Source organism: Pithys albifrons, chromosome 22 (assembly GCF_047495875.1).
Source record: "Pithys albifrons albifrons isolate INPA30051 chromosome 22, PitAlb_v1, whole genome shotgun sequence".
NCBI lineage: Eukaryota > Metazoa > Chordata > Aves > Passeriformes > Thamnophilidae > Pithys > Pithys albifrons.
In genome coordinates, this window is record NC_092479.1 from 1,432,201 (window position 1) to 1,454,115 (window position 21,915).

The 21,915-nt window shown below is 58.2% G+C and overlaps 1 protein-coding gene across 1 annotated transcript in view; it reads right to left on the reverse strand.

Moving 5' to 3' along the window:
• The window catches only part of LOC139682050 (E3 ubiquitin-protein ligase RNF31-like), a 29,295-nt gene extending 7,665 nt beyond the window's left edge, over nucleotides 1-21,630 (reverse strand). Inside the window, exon 1 of the mRNA XM_071576010.1 lies at nucleotides 21,536-21,630. Within this exon, the coding sequence (XP_071432111.1) occupies nucleotides 21,536-21,630 (95 nt within the window). The remainder of the gene's footprint in view (nucleotides 1-21,535) is intronic.
• Nucleotides 21,631-21,915: the final 285 nt, after the last annotated feature.

Consider the following 21,915-nt stretch of genomic DNA (forward strand, 5'->3'; position numbering starts at 1 on the left):
ACAGTGTCTCCTGAGCCCTGCAGTGTCACATTGTCCCCTGGGTTCCGCAGTATCACATTGTCCCCTGGGCCCTGCAGTGTCACAGTGTCCCCTGGTTCTCTCAGTGTCACAGTGTCCCCTGGGCGCTGCAATGTCACAATGTCCCCGGGTTCCCTCAGTGTCACAATGTCCCCTGGGCCCTGAAGTGTCACATTGTCCCCTCGTTCTCTCAGTCTCACAGTGTCCCCTGGTTCTCTCAGTGTCACAAAGTCCCCTGGTTTTCTCAGTGTCACAGTGTCCCCTGGTTCTCTCAGCGTCACAGTGTCCTCTGGGCCCTGCAGTGTGACATTTTCCCCTCGTTCTCTCAGTGTCACAGTGTCCCCTGGGCCCTGAAGTGTCACAGTGTCCACTGGGACCTGCAGTGTCACAGTGTCCCCTGGGCCCTGCAGTGTCACAATGTCCCCTCGTTCTCTCAGTGTCACAGTGTCCCCTGGTTCTCTCAGTGTCACAGTGTCCCCTGGGCCCTGCAGTGTCACAGTGTTCCCTGGGCCCTGAAGTGTCACATTGTCCCCTGGTTCTCTCAGTGTCACAGTGTCCACTGGACCCTGCAGTGTCACAGTGTCCCCTGGGCCCTGAAGTGTCACAGTGTCCACTGGGACCTGCAGTGTCACAGTGTCCCGTGGGCCCTGCAGTGTCACAATGTCCCCTCGTTCTAGCAGTGTCACAGTGTCGCCTGGGCCCTGCAGTGTCACAGTGTCCCCTGGACCCTGCACTGTCACAGTGTCACCTGGGCCCTTCAGTGTCAGAGTGTCCCCTGGGGTCTGCAGTGTCACAGTGTCCCCTGGTTCTCTCAGTGTCACAGTGTCCCCTGGGCTCTGCAGTGTCACATTGTCCCCTGAGCCCTGCAGTGTCACACTGTCCCCTGGTTCCCTCAGTGTCACACTGTCCATTGGGCCCTGCAGTGTCACATTGTCCCCAGGGCCCTGCACTGTCACAGTGCCCCCTGGGTTCTGCAGTGTCACAGTGTCCCCTGGTTCTCTCAGTGTCACAGTGTCCCCTGGGCCCTGTAGTGTCACAGTGTCCCCTGGTTCTCTCAGTGTCACAGTGTTCCCTGGTTCCCTGAGTGTCACATTGTCCCCTGGTTCTCTCAGTGTCACAATATCCCCGGGTTCCCTCAGTGTCACAATGTCCCCTGGTTTTCTCTGTGTCACAGTGTCTCCTGAGCCCTGCAGTGTCACACTGCCCCCTGGTTCCCTCAGTGTCATAGTGTCCCCTGGGCCCTGAAGTGTCACAATGTCCCCTGGTTCTCTCAGTGTCACAGTGTCCCCTGGGCTCTGCAGTGTCACATTGTCCCCTGGTTCTCTCAGTGTCACAGTGTCCCCTGAGCCCTGAAGTGTCACAGTGTCCCCTGGTTCCCTCAGTGTCACACTGTCCCTTGGGCCCTGCATTGTCACATTGTCCCCAGGGCCCTGCAATGTCACAGTGCCACCTGGGTTCTGAAGTGTCACAGTGTCCCCTGGTACCCTCAGTGTCACAGTGTCCCCTGGTTCTCTCAGTGTCACAGTGTCCCCTGGGCCCTGCACTGTCACAGTGTCCCCTGGTTTTCTCAGTGTCACAGTGTCCCCTGGGCCCTGCAGTGTCACAGTGTCCCCTGGTTCTCTCAGTGTCACAGTGTCCCCTGGGCCCTGCACTGTCACAGAGTCCCCTGGTTCTCTCATTGTCACAGTGTCCCCTGGTTCTCTCAGTGTCACAGTGTCCCCAGGGCCCTGCAGTGTCCAAGTGTCCCCTGGTTCTCCAGTGTCACAGTGTCCCCTGGTTCTCTCAGTGTCACAGTGTCCCCTGGGCGCTGCAATGTCACAGTGTCCCCTGGTTCTCTCAGTGTCACAATGTCCCCTAGGCCCTGAAGTGTCACATTGTCCCCTCGTTCTCTCAGTCTCACAGTGTCCCCTGGTTTTCTCAGTGTCACAGTGTCCCCTGGTTCTCTCAGCGTCACAGTGTCCTCTGGGCCCTGCAGTGTGACATTTTCCCCTCGTTCTCTCAGTGTCACAGTGTCCCCTGGGCCCTGAAGTGTCACAGTGTCCCCTGGGCCCTGCAGTGTCACAATGTCCCCTCGTTCTCTCAGTGTCACAGTGTCCCCTGGTTCTCTCAGTGTCACAGTGTCCCCTGGGCCCTGCAGTGTCACAGTGTTCCCTGGGCCCTGAAGTGTCACATTGTCCCCTGGTTCTCTCAGTGTCTCATTGTCCCGTGGGCCCTGCAGTGTCACAATGTCCCCTCGTTCTAGCAGTGTCACAGTGTCGCCTGGGCCCTGCAGTGTCACAGTGTCCCCTGGACCCTGCAGTGTCACAGTGTCACCTGGGCCCTTCAGTGTCAGAGTGTCCCCTGCTTCTCTCAGTGTCACAGTGTCCCCTGGTTCTCTCAGTGTCACAGTGTCCCCTGGGCCTGGCAGTGTCACAGTCTCCCCTGGTTTTCTCAGTGTCACACTGTCCCCAGGGCCCTACACTGTCACAGTGTCCCCTCGTTCTCTCAGTGTCACAGAGTCCCCTGGGCCTTGCAGTGTCACAGCGTCCCCGTTGCCCTCAGTGTCACAATGTCCCCTGGTTCTCTCATTGTCACAAAGTCCCCTGGGCCCTGAAGTGTCACAGTGTCCCCTGGTTCTCTCAGTGTCACAGTGTCCCCTGGGCCCTGCAATGTCACAGTGTCCCCAGGGCCCTCAGTGTCACAGTGTCCCCTGGGCCCTGCAGTGTCACAGTGTCCCCTGGTTCTCTCAGTGTCACAATGTCCCCTGGTTCTCTCAGTGTCACAGTGTCCCCTGGGCCCTTCAGTGTCACAGTGTCCCTGGTTCTCTCAGTGTCACAGTGTCCCCTGGTTCTCTCAGTGTCACAATGTCCCCTGGTACTCTCAGTGTCACAGTGTCACCTGGGCCCTGAAGTGTCACAGTGTCCCCTGGTACCCTCAGTGTCACAGTGTGCCCTGGGCCCTGAAGTGTCACAGAGTCCCCCGGTTCTCTCACTATCACAGTGTCCCCGGGATCTCTCAGTGTCACAGTGTCTCCTGGGACCTGCAGTGTCACAGTGTCCCCTGGTTCTCTCACTGTCACAGTGTCTCCTGGACCCTGCAGTGTCACATTGTCCCCTGGTTCTCTCAGTGTCACAGTGTCCCCGGGGCCCTCAGTGTCACAATGTTCTCTGGTTCCCTCAGTGTCACAATGTCCCCTGGTTTTCTCAGTGTCACAGCGTCTCCTGAGCCCTGCAGTGTCACAGTGTCCCCTGGGTTTTGCAGTGTCATATTGTCCCCTGGGTCCTGCAGTGTCACAGAGTCCCCTGGTTCTCTCAGTGTCACAGTGTCCCCTGGTTCCCTCAGTGTCACAGTGTCCCCTGGGCCCTGCAGTGTCACAGTGTCCCCTGGTTCTCTCAGTGTCACAGTGTCCCCTGGGCCCTGAAGTGTCACAGAGTCCCCCGGTTCTCTCACTATCACAGTGTCCCCGGGATCTCTCAGTGTCACAGTGTCCCCTGGGTTCTGCAGTATCACAATGTCCCCTGGGCTCTGCAGTGTCACAGTGTCCCCTGGTTCTCTCAGTGTCACAGTTTCCCCTGGGCCTTGCAGTGTCACAGTGTCCCCGGTGCCCTCAGTGTAACAATGTCCCCTGGTTCTCTCAGTGTCACAAAGTACCCTGGTTCTCTCAGTGTCACAATGTCCCCGGGTTCTCTCAGTGTCACAGTGTCCCCAGGGCCCTGCAGTGTCCAAGTGTCCCCTGGTTCTCTCAGTGTCACAGTGTCCCCTGGGCGCTGCAATGTCACAATGTCCCGGGGTTCTCTCAGTGTCACAATGTCCCCTGGGCCCTGAAGTGTCACAATGTCCCCTCGTTCTCTCAGTGTCACAGTGTCCCCTGGTTCTCTCAGTGTCACAGTGTCACCTGGGCCCTGAAGTGTCACAGTGTCCCCTCGTTCTCTCAGTGTCACAGTGTCCCCTGGTTCTCTCAGTGTCACAGTGTCCCCTGGGCCCTTAAGTGTCACAGTGTCCCTGGTTCTCTCAGTGTCACAGTGTACCCTGGTTCTCTCAGTGTCACAATGTCCCCTGGTTCTCTCAGTGTCACAGTGTCACCTGGGCCTTGAAGTGTCACAGTGTCCCCTGGTACCCTCAGTGTCATAGTGTGCCCTGGGGTCTGCAGTGTCACAGTGTCCCCTGGTTCTCTCACTGTCACAGTGTCCCCTGGTTCTCTCAGTGTCACAGTGTCCCCTGGGCCCTGCAATGTCACAGTGTCCCCGGGGCCCTCAGTGTCACAGTGTCCCCTGGGCCCTGCAGTGTCCCATTGTCCCCTAGGTCGTGCAGTGTCACAGAGTCCCCTGGTTCTCTCAGTGTCACAGTGTCCCCAGGGCCCTGCACTGTCACAGTGTCCCCTGGTTCCCTCAGTGTCACAGTGTCCCCTGGGCCCTGAGGTGTCACAATGTCCCCTGGTTCTCTCAGTGTCACAGTGTTCCCTGAGCCCTGCAGTGTCACAGTGTCCCCTGGTTCCCTCAGTGTCACACTGTCCCTTGGGCCCTGCAGTGTCACATTGTCCCAGGGCCCTGCACTGTCACAGTGCCCCCTGGGTTCTGCAGTATCACAGTGTCCCCTGGTTCTCTTAGTGTCACATTGTCCCCTGGGCCCTGCAGTGTCACAGTGTCCCCTGGGCCCTGCAGTGTTGCATTGTCCCCTGGTTCTCTCAGTGTCACAGTGTCCCCAGGGCCCTGCAGTGTCACAGAGTCCCCTGGTTCTCTCACTGACACAGTGTCCCCTGGTTCTCTCAGTGTCACAGTGTCCCCTGGGCGCTGCAATGTCACAGTGTCCTCGGGGCCCTCAGTGTAACAGTGTCCCCTGGGCCCTGCAGTGTCACATTGTCCCCTGGTTCTCTCAGTGTCACAGTGTCCCCTGGTTCTCTCAGTGTCACAGTGTTCCCGGGTTCTCTCAGTGTCACTGTGTCCCCTGGTTCTCTCAGTGTCACAATGTCCCCTGGTTCTCTCAGTGTGACAGTGTCCCCTGGGCCCTGAAGTGTCACAATGTCCCCTGGTTCTCTCAGTGTCACAGTGTCCCCTGGGCCCTGAAGTGTCACAATGTCCCCCGGTTTTCTCAGTGTCACAGTGTCCCCTGGGGACTGCAGTGTCACAGTGTCCCCTGGTTCTCTCAGTGTCACAGTGTCCCCTGAGCCCTGCAGTGTCACAGTGTCCCCTGGTTCCCTCAGTGTCACACTGTCCCTTGGGGCCTGCAGTGTCACAATGTCCCCAGGGCCCTGCACTGTCACAGTGCCCCCTGGGTTCTGCAGTGTCACAGTGTCCCCTGGTTTTCTCACTGTCACAGTGTCTCCTGAGCCCTGCAGTGTAACATTGTCCCCTGGGTTCTGCAGTATCACATTGTCCCCTGGGCCCTGCAGTGTCACAGTGTCCCTTGGTTCTCTCAGTGTCACAGTGTCCCCTGGGCTCTGCAGTGACACAGTGTCCCCTGGTACCCTCAGTGTCACAGTGTCCCCTGGGCCCTGCAGTGTCACATTGTCCCCGGGGTCTCTCAGTGTCACAAATGTCTCCGGGTTCTCTCAGTGTCACAGTGTCCCCTGGTTCTCTCAGTGTCACAGTGTCCCCTGTGCCCTGCAATGTCACAGTGTCCCCGGAGCCCTCAGTGTCACAGTGTCCCCTGGGCCCTGCAGTGTCACAGTGTCCCCTAGTTCTCTCAGTGTCACAGTGTCCCCTGGGCTCTGCATTGTCACAGTGTCCCCTGGTTCTCTCAGTGTCACAGTGTCCCCTGGGCTCTGCAGTGTCACATTGTACGCTGGGCCCTGCAGTGTCACAGTGTCCCCTGGTTCTCTCAGTGTCACAGTGTCTCCTGGGCCCTGCAGTGTCACAATGTCCCCTGGTTCTCTCAGTGTCACAGTGTCCCCTGGGCCCTGAAGTGTCACAGTGTCCCCTGGTTCTCTCAGTGTCACATTGTCCCCTGGGCCCTGCACTGTCACAGTGTCCCCTGGTTCTCTCAGTGTCACAGTGTCCCCTGTTTCCCTCAGTGTCACATTGTCCCCTGGTTCTCTCAGTGTCACAGTGTCCCCGGGTCCTGCAGTGTCACAATGTTCCTGGGTTCCCTCAGTGTCACAATGTCCCCTGGTTTTCTCAGTGTCACAGTGTCTCCTGAGCCCTGCAGTGTCACAGTGTCCCCTGGGTTCTGCTGTGTCACATTGTCCCCTGGGTCCTGCAGTGTCACAATGTCCCCTGGTTCTCTCGATATCACAGTGACCCCGGGTTCTCTCAGTGTCACAGTGTCCCCTGGGTTCTGCAGTATCACAATGTCCCCTGGGCTCTGCAGTGTCACAGTGTCCCCTGGTTCTCTCAGTGTCACAGTTTCCCCTGGGCCTTGCAGTGTCACAGTGTCCCCGGTGCCCTCAGTGTAACAATGTCCCCTGGTTCTCTCAGTGTCACAAAGTACCCTGGTTCTCTCAGTGTCACAATGTCCCCGGGTTCTCTCAGTGTCACAGTGTCCCCAGGGCCCTGCAGTGTCCAAGTGTCCCCTGGTTCTCTCAGTGTCACAGTGTCCCCTGGGCGCTACAATGTCACAATGTCCCGGGGTTCCCTCAGTGTCACAATGTCCCCTGGGCCCTGAAGTGTCACAATGTCCCCTCGTTCTCTCAGTGTCACAGTGTCCCCTGGTTCTCTCAGTGTCACAGTGTCACCTGGGCCCTGAAGTGTCACAGTGTCCCCTCGTTCTCTCAGTGTCACAGTGTCCCCTGGACCCTGCAGTGCCACAATGTCCCCTGGTTCTCTCAGTGTCACAGTGTCCCCTGGTTCTCTCAGCGTCACAGTGTCCTCTGGGACCTGCAGTGTGACAATGTCCCCTGGTTCTCTCAGTGTCACAGTGTCCCCTGGTTGTCTCAGTGTCACAAGGTCCGCTGGGCCCTGCACTTTCACAATGTCCCCTCGTTCTCTCAGTGTCACAGTGTCCCCTGGGCCCTGAAGTGTCACAGTGTCCCCTCGTTCTCTCAGTGTCACAGTGTCCCCAGGGCCCTGCAGTGTCACAGTGTCCCCTGGTTCTCTCGGTGTCACAGTGTCCCCTGGGCCCTGCAGTGTCACAGTGTCCCCTGGTTCTCTCAGTGTCACATTGTCCCCTGGGCCCTGCAGTGTCACAGTGTCCCCTGGTTCTCTCAGTGTCACAGTGTCCCCTGGTTCTCTCAGTGTCACAGTGTCCCCAGGGCCCTGCACTGTCACAGTGTCCCCTGGTTCTCTCAGTGTCACAGTGTCCCCTAGGCCCTGTAGTGTCACAGTGTCCCCTGGTTCTCTCAGTGTCACAGTGTCCCCTGGTTCCCTCAGTGTCACATTGTCCCCTGATTCTCTCAGTGTCACAGTGTCCAGAGGGCCCTCAGAGTCACAATGTCCCCGGGTTCCCTCAGTGTCACAGTGTCCCCTGGTTGTCTCAGTGTCACAGTGTCCCCTGGGCTCTGCAGTGTCACACTGTCCCCAGGGCCCAGCAGTGTCACAGTGTCCCCTGGTTCTCTCAGTGTCACAGTGTCCCCTGGTTCTCTCAGTGTCACAGTGTCCCCTGGGCCCTGCAATGTCACAGTGTCCCCGGGGCCCTCAGTGTCACAGTGTCCCCTGGGCCCTGCAGTGTCACAGTGTCCCCTGGTTCTCTCAGTGTCACAATGTCCCCTGGTTCTCTCAGTGTCACAGTGTCCCCTGGGCCCTGAAGTGTCACAGTGTCCCTGGTTCTCTCAGTGTCACAGTGTCCCCTGGTTCTCTCAGTGTCACAATGTCCCCTGGTTCTCTCAGTGTCACAGTGTCACCTGGGCCCTGAAGTGTCACAGTGTCCCCTGGTACCCTCAGTGTCACAGTGTGCCCTGGGCCCTGAAGTGTCACAGAGTCCCCCGGTTCTCTCACTATCACAGTGTCCCCGGGATCTCTCAGTGTCACAGTGTCCCCTGGTTCTCTCACTGTCACAGTGTCTCCTGGGACCTGCAGTGTCACAGTGTCCCCTGGTTCTCTCACTGTCACAGTGTCTCCTGGACCCTGCAGTGTCACATTGTCCCCTGGTTCTCTCAGTGTCACAGTGTCCTCGGGGCCCTCAGTGTCACAATGTTCTCTGGTTCCCTCAGTGTCACAATGTCCCCTGGTTTTCTCAGTGTCACAGCGTCTCCTGAGCCCTGCAGTGTCACAGTGTCCCCTGGGTTTTGCAGTGTCACATTGTCCCCTGGGTCCTGCAGTGTCACAGAGTCCCCTGGTTCTCTCAGTGTCACAGTGTCCCCTGGTTCCCTCAGTGTCACAGTGTCCCCTGGGCCCTGCAGTGTCACAGTGTCCCCTGGTTCTCTCAGTGTCACAGTGTCCCCTGGGCCCTGAAGTGTCACAGAGTCCCCCGGTTCTCTCACTATCACAGTGTCCCCGGGATCTCTCAGTGTCACAGTGTCCCCTGGGTTCTGCAGTATCACAATGTCCCCTGGACTCTGCAGTGTCACAGTGTCCCCTGGTTCTCTCAGTGTCACAGTTTCCCCTGGGCCTTGCAGTGTCACAGTGTCCCCGGTGCCCTCAGTGTAACAATGTCCCCTGGTTCTCTCAGTGTCACAAAGTACCCTGGTTCTCTCAGTGTCACAATGTCCCCGGGTTCTCTCAGTGTCACAGTGTCCCCAGGGCCCTGCAGTGTCCAAGTGTCCCCTGGTTCTCTCAGTGTCACAGTGTCTCCTGGGCGCTGCAATGTCACAATGTCCCGGGGTTCTCTCAGTGTCACAATGTCCCCTGGGCCCTGAAGTGTCACAGTGTCACCTGGGCCCTGAAGTGACACAGTGTCCCCTCGTTCTCTCAGTGTCACAGTGTCCCCTGGTTCTCTCAGTGTCACAGTGTCACCTGGGCCCTGAAGTGTCACAGTGTCCCCTCGTTCTCTCAGTGTCACAGTGTCCCCTGGTTCTCTCAGTGTCACAGTGTCCCCTGGGCCCTTAAGTGTCACAGTGTCCCTGGTTCTCTCAGTGTCACAGTGTCCCCTGGTTCTCTCACTGACACAGTGTCCCCTGGTTCTCTCAGTGTCACAGTGTCCCCTGGGCCCTGCAATGTCACAGTGTCCTCGGGGCCCTCAGTGTAACAGTGTCCCCTGGGCCCTGCAGTGTCACATTGTCCCCTGGTTCTCTCAGTGTCACAGTGTCCCCTGGTTCTCTCAGTGTCACAGTGTTCCCGGGTTCTCTCAGTGTCACTGTGTCCCCTGGTTCTCTCAGTGTCACAATGTCCCCTGGTTCTCTCAGTGTGACAGTGTCCCCTGGGCCCTGAAGTGTCACAATGTCCCCTGGTTCTCTCAGTGTCACAGTGTCCCCTGGGCCCTGAAGTGTCACAATGTCCCCCGGTTTTCTCAGTGTCACAGTGTCCCCTGGGGACTGCAGTGTCACAGTGTCCCCTGGTTCTCTCAGTGTCACAGTGTCCCCTGAGCACTGCAGTGTCACAGTGTCCCCTGGTTCCCTCAGTGTCACACTGTCCCTTGGGGCCTGCAGTGTCACAATGTCCCCAGGGCCCTGCACTGTCACAGTGCCCCCTGGGTTCTGCAGTGTCACAGTGTCCCCTGGTTTTCTCACTGTCACAGTGTCTCCTGAGCCCTGCAGTGTAACATTGTCCCCTGGGTTCTGCAGTATCACATTGTCCCCTGGGCCCTGCAGTGTCACAGTGTCCCCTGGTTCTCTCAGTGTCACAGTGTCCCCTGGGCTCTGCAGTGACACAGTGTCCCCTGGTACCCTCAGTGTCACAGTGTCCCCTGGGCCCTGCAGTGTCACATTGTCCCCGGGGTCTCTCAGTGTCACAAATGTCTCCGGGTTCTCTCAGTGTCACAGTGTCCCCTGGTTCTCTCAGTGTCACAGTGTCCCCTGTGCCCTGCAATGTCACAGTGTCCCCGGAGCCCTCGGTGTCACAGTGTCCCCTGGGCCCTGCAGTGTCACAGTGTCCCCTGGTTCTCTCAGTGTCACAGTGTCCCCTGGGCTCTGCATTGTCACAGTGTCCCCTGGTTCTCTCAGTGTCACAGTGTCCCCTGGGCTCTGCAGTGTCACATTGTACGCTGGGCCCTGCAGTGTCACAGTGTCCCCTGGTTCTCTCAGTGTCACAGTGTCTCCTGGGCCCTGCAGTGTCACAATGTCCCCTGGTTCTCTCAGTGTCACAGTGTCCCCTGGGCCCTGAAGTGTCACAGTGTCCCCTGGTTCTCTCAGTGTCACATTGTCCCCTGGGCCCTGCAGTGTCACAGTGTCCCCTGGTTCCCTCAGTGTCACAGTGTCCCCTGTTTCCCTCAGTGTCACATTGTCCCCTGGTTCTCTCAGTGTCACAGTGTCCCCGGGTCCTGCAGTGTCACAATGTTCCCGGGTTCCCTCAGTGTCACAATGTCCCCTGGTTTTCTCAGTGTCACAGTGTCTCCTGAGCCCTGCAGTGTCACAGTGTCCCCTGGGTTCTGCTGTGTCACATTGTCCCCTGGGTCCTGCAGTGTCACAGAGTCCCCTGGTTCTCTCACTATCACAGTGACCCCGGGTTCTCTCAGTGTCACAGTGTCCCCTGGGTTCTGCAGTATCACAATGTCCCCTGGGCTCTGCAGTGTCACAGAGTCCCCTGGTTCTCTCAGTGTCACAGTTTCCCCTGGGCCTTGCAGTGTCACAGTGTCCCCGGTGCCCTCAGTGTAACAATGTCCCCTGGTTCTCTCAGTGTCACAAAGTACCCTGGTTCTCTCAGTGTCACAATGTCCCCGGGTTCTCTCAGTGTCACAGTGTCCCCAGGGCCCTGCAGTGTCCAAGTGTCCCCTGGTTCTCTCAGTGTCATAGTGTCCCCTGAGCGCTACAATGTCACAATGTCCCGGGGTTCCATCAGTGTCACAATGTCCCCTGGGCCCTGAAGTGTCACAATGTCCCCTCGTTCTCTCAGTGTCACAGTGTCCCCTGGTTCTCTCAGTGTCACAGTGTCACCTGGGCCCTGAAGTGTCACAGTGTCCCCTCGTTCTCTCAGTGTTACAGTGTCCCCTGGACCCTGCAGTGCCACAATGTCCCCTGGTTCTCTCAGTGTCACAGTGTCCCCTGGTTCTCTCAGCGTCACAGTGTCCTCTGGGACCTGCAGTGTGACAATGTCCCCTGGTTCTCTCAGTGTCACAGTGTCCCCTGGTTGTCTCAGTGTCACAAGGTCCGCTGGGCCCTGCACTTTCACAATGTCCCCTCGTTCTCTCAGTGTCACAGTGTCACCTGGGCCCTGAAGTGTCACAGTGTCCCCTCGTACTCTCAGTGTCACAGTGTCCCCAGGGCCCTGCAGTGTCACAGTGTCCCCTGGTTCTCTCGGTGTCACAGTGTCCCCTGGGCCCTGCAGTGTCACAGTGTCCCCTGGTTCTCTCAGTGTCACATTGTCCCCTGGGCCCTGCAGTGTCACAGTGTCCCCCGGTTCTCTCAGTGTCACAGTGTCCCCTGGTTCTCTCAGTGTCACAGTGTCCCCAGGGCCCTGCACTGTCACAGTGTCCCCTGGTTCTCTCAGTGTCACAGTGTCCCCTAGGCCCTGTAGTGTCACAGTGTCCCCTGGTTCTCTCAGTGTCACAGTGTCCCCTGGTTCCCTCAGTGTCACATTGTCCCCTGATTCTCTCAGTGTCACAGTGTCCAGAGGGCCCTCAGAGTCACAATGTCCCCGGGTTCCCTCAGTGTCACAGTGTCCCCTGGTTGTCTCAGTGTCACAGTGTCCCCTGGGCTCTGCAGTGTCACACTGTCCCCAGGGCCCAGCAGTGTCACAGTGTCCCCTGGTTCTCTCAGTGTCACAGTTTCCCCTGGGCCTTGCAGTGTCACAGTGTCCCCGGTGCCCTCAGTGTCACAATGTCCCCTGGTTCTCTCAGTGTCACAATGTCCCCGGGTTCTCTCAGTGTCACAGTGTCCCCAGGGCCCTGCACTGTCACAGTGTCCCCTGGTTCTCTCAGTGTCACAGTGTCCCCTAGGCCCTGTAGTGTCACAGTGTCCCCTGGTTCTCTCAGTGTCACAGTGTCCCCTGGTTCCCTCAGTGTCACAGTGTCCCCTGGGCTCTGCAGTGTCACAGTGTCCCCTGGTTCCCTCAGTGTCAGTGTCCCCTGGGCTCTGCAGTGTCACATTGTCCCCTGGGCCCTGCAGTGTCACAGTGTCCGCTGGTTCTCTGAGTGTCACAATGTCCCCGGGTTCCCTCAGTGTCACAATGTCCCCTGGTTCCCTCAGTGTCACAGTGTCCCCAGGGTCCTGCAGTGTCACAATGTTCCCTGGTTCTCTCAGTGTCACAGTGTCCCCTGGGCTCTGCATTGTCACAGTGTCCCCTGGTTGTCTCAGTGTCACAGTGTCCCCTGGGCTCTGCAGTGTCACATTGTCCCCTGGGCCCTGCAGTGTCACAGTGTCCCCTGGGCCCTGCAGTGTCACAGTGTCCCCTGTTTCCCTCAGTGTCACAGTGTCCCCTGGTTCTCTCAGTGTCACAGTGTCCCCGGGGCCCTCAGTGTCACAATGTCCCCGGGTTCCCTCAGTGTCACAATGTCCCCTGGTTTTCTCAGTGTCACAGTGTCTCCTGAGCCCTGCAGTGTCACATTGTCCCCTGGGTTCTGCAGTATCACAGTGTCCCCTGGGTCCTGCAGTGTCACAGAGTCCCCTGGTTCTCTCAGTGTCACAGTGTCCCCAGGGCCCTGCAGTGTCACAGTGTCCCCTTGTTCCCTAAGTGTCACAGTGTCCCCTGGGCCCTGCAGTGTCACAGTGTCCCCTGGTTCTCTCAGTGTCACAGTGTCCCCTGGGCCCTGACGTGTCACAGAGTCCCCTGGTTCTCTCACTATCACAGTGTCCCCGGGTTCTCTCAGTGTCACAGTGTCCCCTGGGTTCTGCAGTATCACATTGTCCCCCGGGCTCTGCAGTATCACAGTGTCCCCTGGTTCTCTCAGTGTCACAGTGTCCCCTGGGCCTTGCAGTGTCACAGTGTCCCCTGGGCTCTGCAGTGTCACAATGTCCTCTGGTTCTCTCAGTGTCACAAAGTCCCCTGGTTCTCTCAGTGTCACAATGTCCCCGTGTTCTCTCAGTGTCACAGTGTCCCCAGGGCCCTGCAGTGTCCAAGTGTCCCGTGGTTCTCCAGTGTCACAGTGTCCCCTGGTGCTCTCAGTGTCACAGTGTCCCCTGGGCGCTGCAATGTCACAATGTCCCGGGGTTCCCTCAGTGTCACAATGTCCCCTGGGCCCTGAAGTGTCACAATGTCCCCTCGTTCTCTCAGTGTCACAGTGTCCCCTCGTTCTCTCAGTGTCACAGTGTCCCCTGGACCCTTCAGTGCCAAAATGTCCCCTGGTTCTCTCAGTGTCACAGTGTCCCCTGGTTCTCTCAGCGTCACAGTGTCCTCTGGGCCCTGAAGTGTGACAATGTCCCCTGGTTCTCTCAGTGTCACAGTGTCCCCTGGTTGTCTCAGTGTCACAAGGTCCGCTGGGCCCTGCACTTTCAGAATGTCCCCTGGTTCTCTCAGTGTCACAGTGTCCCCAGGGCCCTGCACTGTCACAGTGTCCCCTGGTTCTCTCAGTGTCACAGTGTCCCCTGTTTCCCTCAGTGTCACATTATCCCCTGGTTCTCTCAGTGTCACAGTGTCCAGAGGGCCCTCAGTGTCACAATGTCCCCGGGTTCCCTCAGTGTCACAGTGTCCCCTGGTTGTCTCAGTGTCACAGTGTCCCCTGGGCTCTGCAGTGTCACACTGTCCCCAGGGCCCTACACTGTCACAGTGTCCCCTGGTTCTCTCAGTGTCACAATGTCCCCTGTTTCCCTCAGTGTCACATTGTCCCCTGGTTCTCTCAGTGTCACAGTGTCCCCAGGGCCCTGCAGTGTCACAGTGTCCCCTGGTTCTCTCAGTGTCACAGTGTCCCCTGTTTCCCTCAGTGTCACATTGTCCCCTGGTTCTCTCAGTGTCACAGTGTCCCCGGGGCCCTCCGTGTCACAATGTCCCCGGGTTCCCTCAGTGTCACAATGTCCCCTGGTTTTCTCAGTGTCACAGTGTCTCCTGAGCCCTGCAGTGTCACAGTGTCCCCCGGGTTCTGCAGTGTCACATTGTGCCCTGGGTCCTGCAGTGTCACAGAGTCCCCTGGTTCTCTCAGTGTCACAGTGTCCCCTGGGCCCTGCACTGTCACAGTGTCCCCTGGTTCCCTCAGTGTCACAGTGTCCCCTGGGCCCTGCAGTGTCACAGTGTCCCCTGGTTGTCTCAGTGTCACATTGTCCCCTGGGCCCTGCAGTGTCACAGTGTCCCCTGGTTCTCTCAGTGTCACAGTGTCCCCAGGGCCCTGCACTGTCACAGTGTCCCCTGGTTCTCTCAGTGTCACAGTGTCCCCTGGTTCCCTCAGTGTCACATTGTCCCCTGGTTCTCTCAGTGTCACAGTGTCCAGAGGGCCCTCAGTGTCACAATGTCCCCGGGTTCCCTCAGTGTCACAGTGTCCCCTGGTTGTCTCAGTGTCACAGTGTCCCCTGGGCTCTGCAGTGTCACACTGTCCCCAGGGCCCTACACTGTCACAGTGTCCCCTGGTTCTCTCAGTGTCACAGAGTCCCCTAGTTCTCTCAGTGTCACAGTTTCCCCTGGGCCTTGCAGTGTCACAGTGTCCCCGGTGCCCTCAGTGTCACAATGTCCCCTGGTTCTCTCAGTGTCACAATGTCCCCGGGTACTCTCAGTGTCACAGTGTCCCCAGGGCCCTGCAGTGTCCAAGTGTCCCCTGGTTCTCCAGTGTCACAGTGTCCCCTGGGCTCTGCAGTGTCACAGTGTCCCCTGGTTCTCTCAGTGTCACAGTGTCCCCTGGGCCCTGCAGTGTCACAGTGTCCCCTGGTTCCCTCAGTGTCACAGTGTCCCCTGGGCTCTGCAGTGTCACATTGTCCCCTGGGCCCTGCAGTGTCACAGTGTCCCCTGGTTCTCTCAGTGTCACAGTGTTCCCAGGGCCCTGCAATGTCACAGTGTCCCCTGGTTCTCTCAGTGTCACAGTGTCCCCTGGGCCCTGCAGTGTCACAGTGTCCCCTGGTTCTCTCAGTGTCACAATGTCCCCGGGTTCCCTCAGTGTCACAATGTCCCCTGGTTCCCTCAGTGTCACAGTGTCCCCTGGGCCCTGAATTGTCACAATGTCCCCTGGTTCTCTCAGTGTCACAGTGTCCCCTGGTTCCCTCAGTGTCACATTGTCCCCTGGTTCTCTCAGTGTCACAGTGTCCAGAGGGCCCTCAGTGTCACAATGTCCCCGGGTTCCCTCAGTGTCACATTGTCCCCTGGTTGTCTCAGTGTCACAGTGTCCCCTGGGCTCTGCAGTGTCACACTGTCCCCAGGGCCCTACACTGTCACAGTGTCCCCTGGTTCTCTCAGTGTCACAATGTCCCCGGGTTCTCTCAGTGTCACAGTGTCCCCTTGGCTCTGCAGTGTCACAGTGTCCCCTGGTTCTCTCAGTGTCACAGTGTCCCCTGGGCCCTGCAGTGTCACAGTGTCCCCTGGTTCCCTCAGTGTCACAGTGTCCCCTGGGCTCTGCAGTGTCACATTGTCCCCTGGGCCCTGCAGTGTCACAGTGTCCCCTGGTTCTCTCAGTGTCACAGTGTCCCCTGTTTCCCTCAGTGTCACATTGTCCCCTGGTTCTCTCAGTGTCACAGTGTCCCCAGGGCCCTGCAGTGTCACAGTGTCCCCTGGTTCTCTCGGTGTCACAGTGTCCCCTGGGCCCTGCAGTGTCACAGTGTCCCCTGGTTCTCTCAGTGTCACAGAGTTCCCTAGTTCTCTCAGTGTCACAGTTTCCCCTGGGCCTTGCAGTGTCACAGTGTCCCCAGTGCCCTCAGTGTCACAATGTCCCCTGGTTCTCCCAGTGTCACAATGTCCCCGGGTTCTCTCAGTGTCACAGTGTCCCCAGGGCCCTGCACTGTCACAGTGTCCCCTGGTTCTCTCAGTGTCACAGTGTCCCCTAGGCCCTGTAGTGTCACAGTGTCCCCTGGTTCTCTCAGTGTCACAGTGTCCCCTAGGCCCTGCAGTGTCACATTGTCCCCTGGGCCCTGCAGTGTCACAGTGTCCCCTGGTTCTCTCAGTGTCACAGTGTCCCCAGGGCCCTGCACTGTCACAGTGTCCCCTGGTTCTCTCAGTGTCACAGTGTCCCCTGGGCCCTGCAGTGTCACAGTGTCCGCTGGTTCTCTCAGTGTCACAGTGTCCCCGGGTTCCCTCAGTGTCACAATGTCCCCTGGTTCCCTCAGTGTCACAGTGTCCCCTGGGCCCTGAAGTGTCACAATGTCCCCTGGTTCTCTCAGTGTCACAGTGTCCCCTGGGCTCTGCATTGTCACAGTGTCCCCTGGTTGTCTCAGTGTCACAGTGTCCCCTGGGCCCTTCAGTGTCACAGTGTCCCCTGGTTCTCTCAGTGTCACAATGTCCCCGGGGCCCTCAGTGTCACAATGTCCCCGGGTTCCCTCAGTGTCACAATGTCCCCTGGTTTTCTCAGTGTCACAGTGTCTCCTGGGCCCTGCAGTGTCACATTGTCCCCTGGGTTCTGCAGTATCACAGTGTCCCCTGGGTCCTGCAGTGTCACAGAGTCCCCTGGTTCTCTCAGTGTCACAGTGTCCCCAGGGCCCTGCAGTGTCACAGTGTCCCCTGGTTCCCTAAGTGTCACAGTGTCCCCTGGGCCCTGCAGTGTCACAGTGTCCCCTGGTTCTCTCAGTGTCACAGTGTCCCCTGGGCCCTGACGTGTCACAGAGTCCCCTGGTTCTCTCACTATCACAGTGTCCCCGGGTTCTCTCAGTGTCACAGTGTCCCCTGGGCCCTGCAGTGTCACAGTGTCCCCTGGTTGTCTCAGTGTCACAGTGTCCCCTGGGCTCTGCAGTGTCACACTGTCCCCAGGGCCCTACACTGTCACAGTGTCCCCTGGTTCTCTCAGTGTCACAGAGTCCCCTAGTTCTCTCAGTGTCACAGTTTCCCCTGGGCCTTGCAGTGTCACAGTGTCCCCGGTGCCCTCAGTGTCACAATGTCCCCTGGTTCTCTCAGTGTCACAATGTCCCCGGGTACTCTCAGTGTCACAGTGTCCCCAGGGCCCTGCAGTGTCCAAGTGTCCCCTGGATCTCCAGTGTCACAGTGTCCCCTGGGCTCTGCAGTGTCACAGTGTCCCCTGGTTCTCTCAGTGTCACAGTGTCCCCTGGGCCCTGCAGTGTTACAGTGTCCCCTGGTTCTCTCAGTGTCACAATGTCCCCGGGTTCCCTCAGTGTCACAATGTCCCCTGGTTCCCTCAGTGTCACAGTGTCCCCTGGGCCCTGAAGTGTCACAATGTCCCCTGGTTCTCTCAGTGTCACAGTGTCCCCTGGGCCCTGCAGTGTCACAGTGTCCCCTGGTTCCCTCAGTGTCACAGTGTCCCCTGGGCTCTGCAGTGTCACATTGTCCCCTGGGCCCTGCAGTGTCACAGTGTCCCCTGGTTCTCTCAGTGTCACAGTGTTCCCAGGGCCCTGCAATGTCACAGTGTCCCCTGGTTCTCTCAGTGTCACAGTGTCCCCTGGGCCCTGCAGTGTCACAGTGTCCCCTGGTTCTCTCAGTGTCACAATGTCCCCGGGTTCCCTCAGTGTCACAATGTCCCCTGGTTCCCTCAGTGTCACAGTGTCCCCTGGGCCCTGAATTGTCACAATGTCCCCTGGTTCTCTCAGTGTCACAGTGTCCCCTGAGCCTGCAGTGTCACAGTGTCCCCTGGTTCCCTCAGTGTCACATTGTCCCCTGGTTCTCTCAGTGTCACAGTGTCCAGAGGGCCCTCAGTGTCACAATGTCCCCGGGTTCCCTCAGTGTCACACTGTCCCCTGGTTGTCTCAGTGTCACAGTGTCCCCTGGGCTCTGCAGTGTCACACTGACCCTAGGGCCCTACACTGTCACAGTGTCCCCTGGTTCTCTCAGTGTCACAATGTCCCCGGGTTCTCTCAGTGTCACAGTGTCCCCAGGGCCCTGCAGTGTCCAAGTGTCCCCTAGTTCTCCAGTGTCACAGTGTCCCCTGGTTCTCTCAGTGTCACAGTGTCCCCTTGGCTCTGCAGTGTCACAGTGTCCCCTGGTTCTCTCAGTGTCACAGTGTCCCCTGGGCCCTGCAGTGTCACAGTGTCCCCTGGTTCCCTCAGTGTCACAGTGTCCCCTGGGCTCTGCAGTGTCACATTGTCCCCTGGGCCCTGCAGTGTCACAGTGTCCCCTGGTTCTCTCAGTGTCACAGTGTCCCCTGTTTCCCTCAGTGTCACATTGTCCCCTGGTTCTCTCAGTGTCACAGTGTCCCCGGGTTCCCTCAGTGTCACAATGTCCCCTGGTTTTCTCAGTGTCACAGTGTCTCCTGAGCCCTGCAGTGTCACAGTGTCCCCTGGGTCCTGCAGTGTCACAGAGTCCCCTGGTTCTCTCAGTGTCACAGTGTCCCCAGGGCCCTGCACTGTCACAGTGTCCCCTGGTTCCCTCAGTGTCACAGTGTCCCCTGGGCCCTGCAGTGTCACAGTGTCCCCTGGTTCTCTCAGTGTCACAGTGTCCCCTGGGCCCTGAAGTGTCACAGAGTCCCCTGGTTCTCTCATTATCACAGTGTCCCCGGGTTCTCTCAGTGTCACAGTGTCCCCTGGGCCTTGCAGTGTCCAAGTGTCCCCTGGTTCTCCAGTGTCACAGTGTCCCCTGGTTCTCTCAGTGTCACAGTGTCCCCTGGGCGCTGCAATGTCACAATGTCCCGGGGTTCCCTCAGTGTCACAATGTCCCCTGGGCCCTGATGTGTCACAATGTCCCCTCGTTCTCTCAGTGTCACAGTGTCCCCTGGTTCTCTCAGTGTCACAGTGTCCCCTGGGCCCTGAAGTGTCACAGTGTCCCCTCGTTCTCTCAGTGTCACAGTGTCCCCTGGACCCTGCAGTGCCACAATGTCCCCTGGTTCTCTCAGTGTCACAGTGTCCCCTGGTCCTCTCAGCGTCACAGTGTCCTCTGGGCCCTGCAGTGTGACAATGTCCCCTGGTTCTCTCAGTGTCACAGTGTCCCCTGGTTCTCTCAGTGTCACAAGGTCCGCTGGGCCCTGCACTTTCACAATGTCCCCTCGTTCTCTCAGTGTCACAGTGTCCCCTGGGCTCTGCAGTGTCACAGTGTCCCCTGGTTCTCTCAGTGTCACAGTGTCCCCTGGGCTCTGCAGTGTCACATTGTCCCCTGGGCCCTGCAGTGTCACAGTGTCCCCTGGTTCTCTCAGTGTCACAGTGTCCCCAGGGCCCTGCACTGTCACAGTGTCCCCTGGTTCTCTCAGTGTCACATTGTCCCCTGGGCCCTGCAGTGTCACAGTGTCCCCTGGTTCTCTCAGTGTCACAGTGTCCCCAGGGCCCTGCACTGTCACAGTGTCCCCTGGTTCTCTCTGTGTCACAGTGTCCCCTAGGCCCTGTAGTGTCACAGTGTCCCCTGGTTCTCTCAGTGTCACAGTGTCCCCTGGTTCCCTCAGTGTCACATTGTCCCCTGGTTCTCTCAGTGTCACAGTGTCCAGAGGGCCCTCAGTGTCACAATGTCCCCGGGTTCCCTCAGTGTCACAGTGTCCCCTGGTTGTCTCAGTGTCACAGTGTCCCCTGGGCTCTGCAGTGTCACACTGTCCCCAGGGACCTACACTGTCACAGTGTCCCCTGGTTCTCTCAGTGTCACAGTTTCCCCTGGGCCTTGCAGTGTCACAGTGTCCCCGGTGCCCTCAGTGTCACAATGTCCCCGGGTTCTCTCAGTGTCACAGTGTCCCCTGGGCCCTGCAGTGTCACAGTGTCCCCTGGTTCTCTCAGTGTCACAGTGTCTCCTGGGCTCTGCAGTGTCACATTGTCCCCAGGGCCCTGCAGTGTCACAGTGTCCCCTGGTTCTCTCAGTGTCACAGTGTCCCCAGGGCCCTGCAATGTCACAGTGTCCCCTGGTTCTCTCAGTGTCACAGTGTCCCCTGGGCCCTGCAGTGTCACAGTGTCCCCTGGTTCTCTCAGTGTCACAATGTCCCCGGGTTCCCTCAGTGTCACAATGTCCCCTGGTTCTCTCAGTGTCACAGTGTCCCCTGGGCTCTGCAGAGTCACTTTGTCCCCTGGTTCTCTCAGTGTTACAGTGTCCCCTGAGCCCTGCAGTGTCACAGTGTCCCCTGGTTCCCTCAGTGTCACACTGTCCCTTGCGCCCTGCAGTGTCACGTTGTACCCAGGGCCCTGCACTGTCACAGTGCCCCCTGGGTTCTGCAGTGTCACATTGTCCCCTGGTACCCTCAGTGTCACAGTGTCCCCTGGTTCTCTCAGTGTCACAGTGTCCCCTGGGCCCTGCACTGTCACAGTGTCCCCTGGTTTTCTCAGTGTCACAGTGTCTCCTGAGCCCTGCAGTGTTGCAGCCCGATTCAGGTGGGCCTGAGTGACCACCTTACAGGTTTCGTTTTCACCTTAAAAGGACATGTTTCCAGCCTCAACCAATTGGAGTCAGACCACCGCACCTGGGGTGGGGTCACTTGAGGTCATATATACCTGTGTTTTTGAATAAACTTGGGATTTGCTTTACATCACATTGGTGGGTGCAGTCCTCCACTAGGCATTGGCGGCGACAAATGGTGGACCCCAACGTGTCTCAGAACCTGGAACCCACCTGCACCTGCCTAGAGCCTTAAGAAGTGGCCCCTGAGAGCTGCTATGCCCCAGTTTTTTTGGGTGCTTTGTGGAGAAGCCCCTGAGAGCTTCTGTCTCCTGTAAACTTGGGAGTTTTGTGTAGTAGCCTTGAGAGCTGCTGGAAGAACGTGGTCTGAAGGAACCACGACCTTCGAACCGGTGAGTTAAAGAAACATGGGAAATTCCAACTCGACTAAAACGAAGTTATTGCTTGATAAATTTGAGAAACTAGGTCGTGTAACAAAAACAAACATTGAAAGACAAGCATTACAGGAATTTTTGGATTGGTGTTTCACTCGAAGGCACCTAACAGATGCCAATTCCACGCTTTCCATAAAATTATGGGACAATATTGGGGCAGATTTGTGGAATTTAGTGCAAACTGCACCCGAAGAATTTTTACAGCTCATTCCGTCATACGCAGCTATAAGGAAAATGCTGTTAGAGGTAGAACGAGCCCGTAAAAACCTCGATCTACCGGAGAGAAAGGAAAAAAGTCAGTTTCTGCAGAGCAGTTTTTCCCCTGAACATCCTTCTGCACCGCCGTGGGCACCGCCGCTCGCAGAAACGCTGCCGTGGTATCCCTCTGCCACACCGCTGCCGCCCGTGCCATCCGTCGGACACCCGCCGCGGTACCCAGACGCGGCACCGCCCGCTCCCGCTCCGGAAAACCCGACAGAATCACAGGAACCATGGAATCAAAGCTTTTCCACGCCGTTCGTCACGGCAAAAAGCCAAGAAGTCGTCTTTGCACCGCCTTACAACTCACAGCGAATGAGACCACCGGCTGCTGCTGTAGAAGCGGCCAGACCTCAGCAGCAACCTTGGAACCCCACGAGACACGCCGCAGAAAAACAAACCGTGAGTGAGTTGTATTTAAATCCTAACTCCGAGAAGGCGCGATGGGGAATGCCCTCAGCCGAGAAAGACATGTGGAGGGGGGGACAAACCCCATGGAGTTTCTCTCCCCCTGCCCATCCACCTTCGGCGCCGGCTCCACCGCCGCTGCCGCCAATGCCCTGCGGGTACCTCGGGGCTGGGGTCGCCCCGCCGCTGTGCTCCCTGCCGCCCCGCGGGTACGCCGGAGTCGCTCCGTTGCGGCAGGAGACTGCTGAGGCAGACATTCCAGCAGGGCTACAGCCGCCCGGCATAACCGCGTGGCCAGGAAAACAGAGAGACCACGTGATGGCAAAGCCCGCGAAATCAAACAAAGGAACGGCGCGCCCTGACCACGAGGTGCAAGGACCGCCCAACCCCCCGCCCTACTGCATGCAAATCACAGCGCATGCGCCAGGCGCGGGTCCGCCGCAGCCTGCAGGGGCCGGGGTCGGCTCCGAATTCGCCCGCTCCGGGGGCAGATCAGTTCCTGCGCCACCACCACCACCTCCTGCGTGGATCGACCGCGTCAT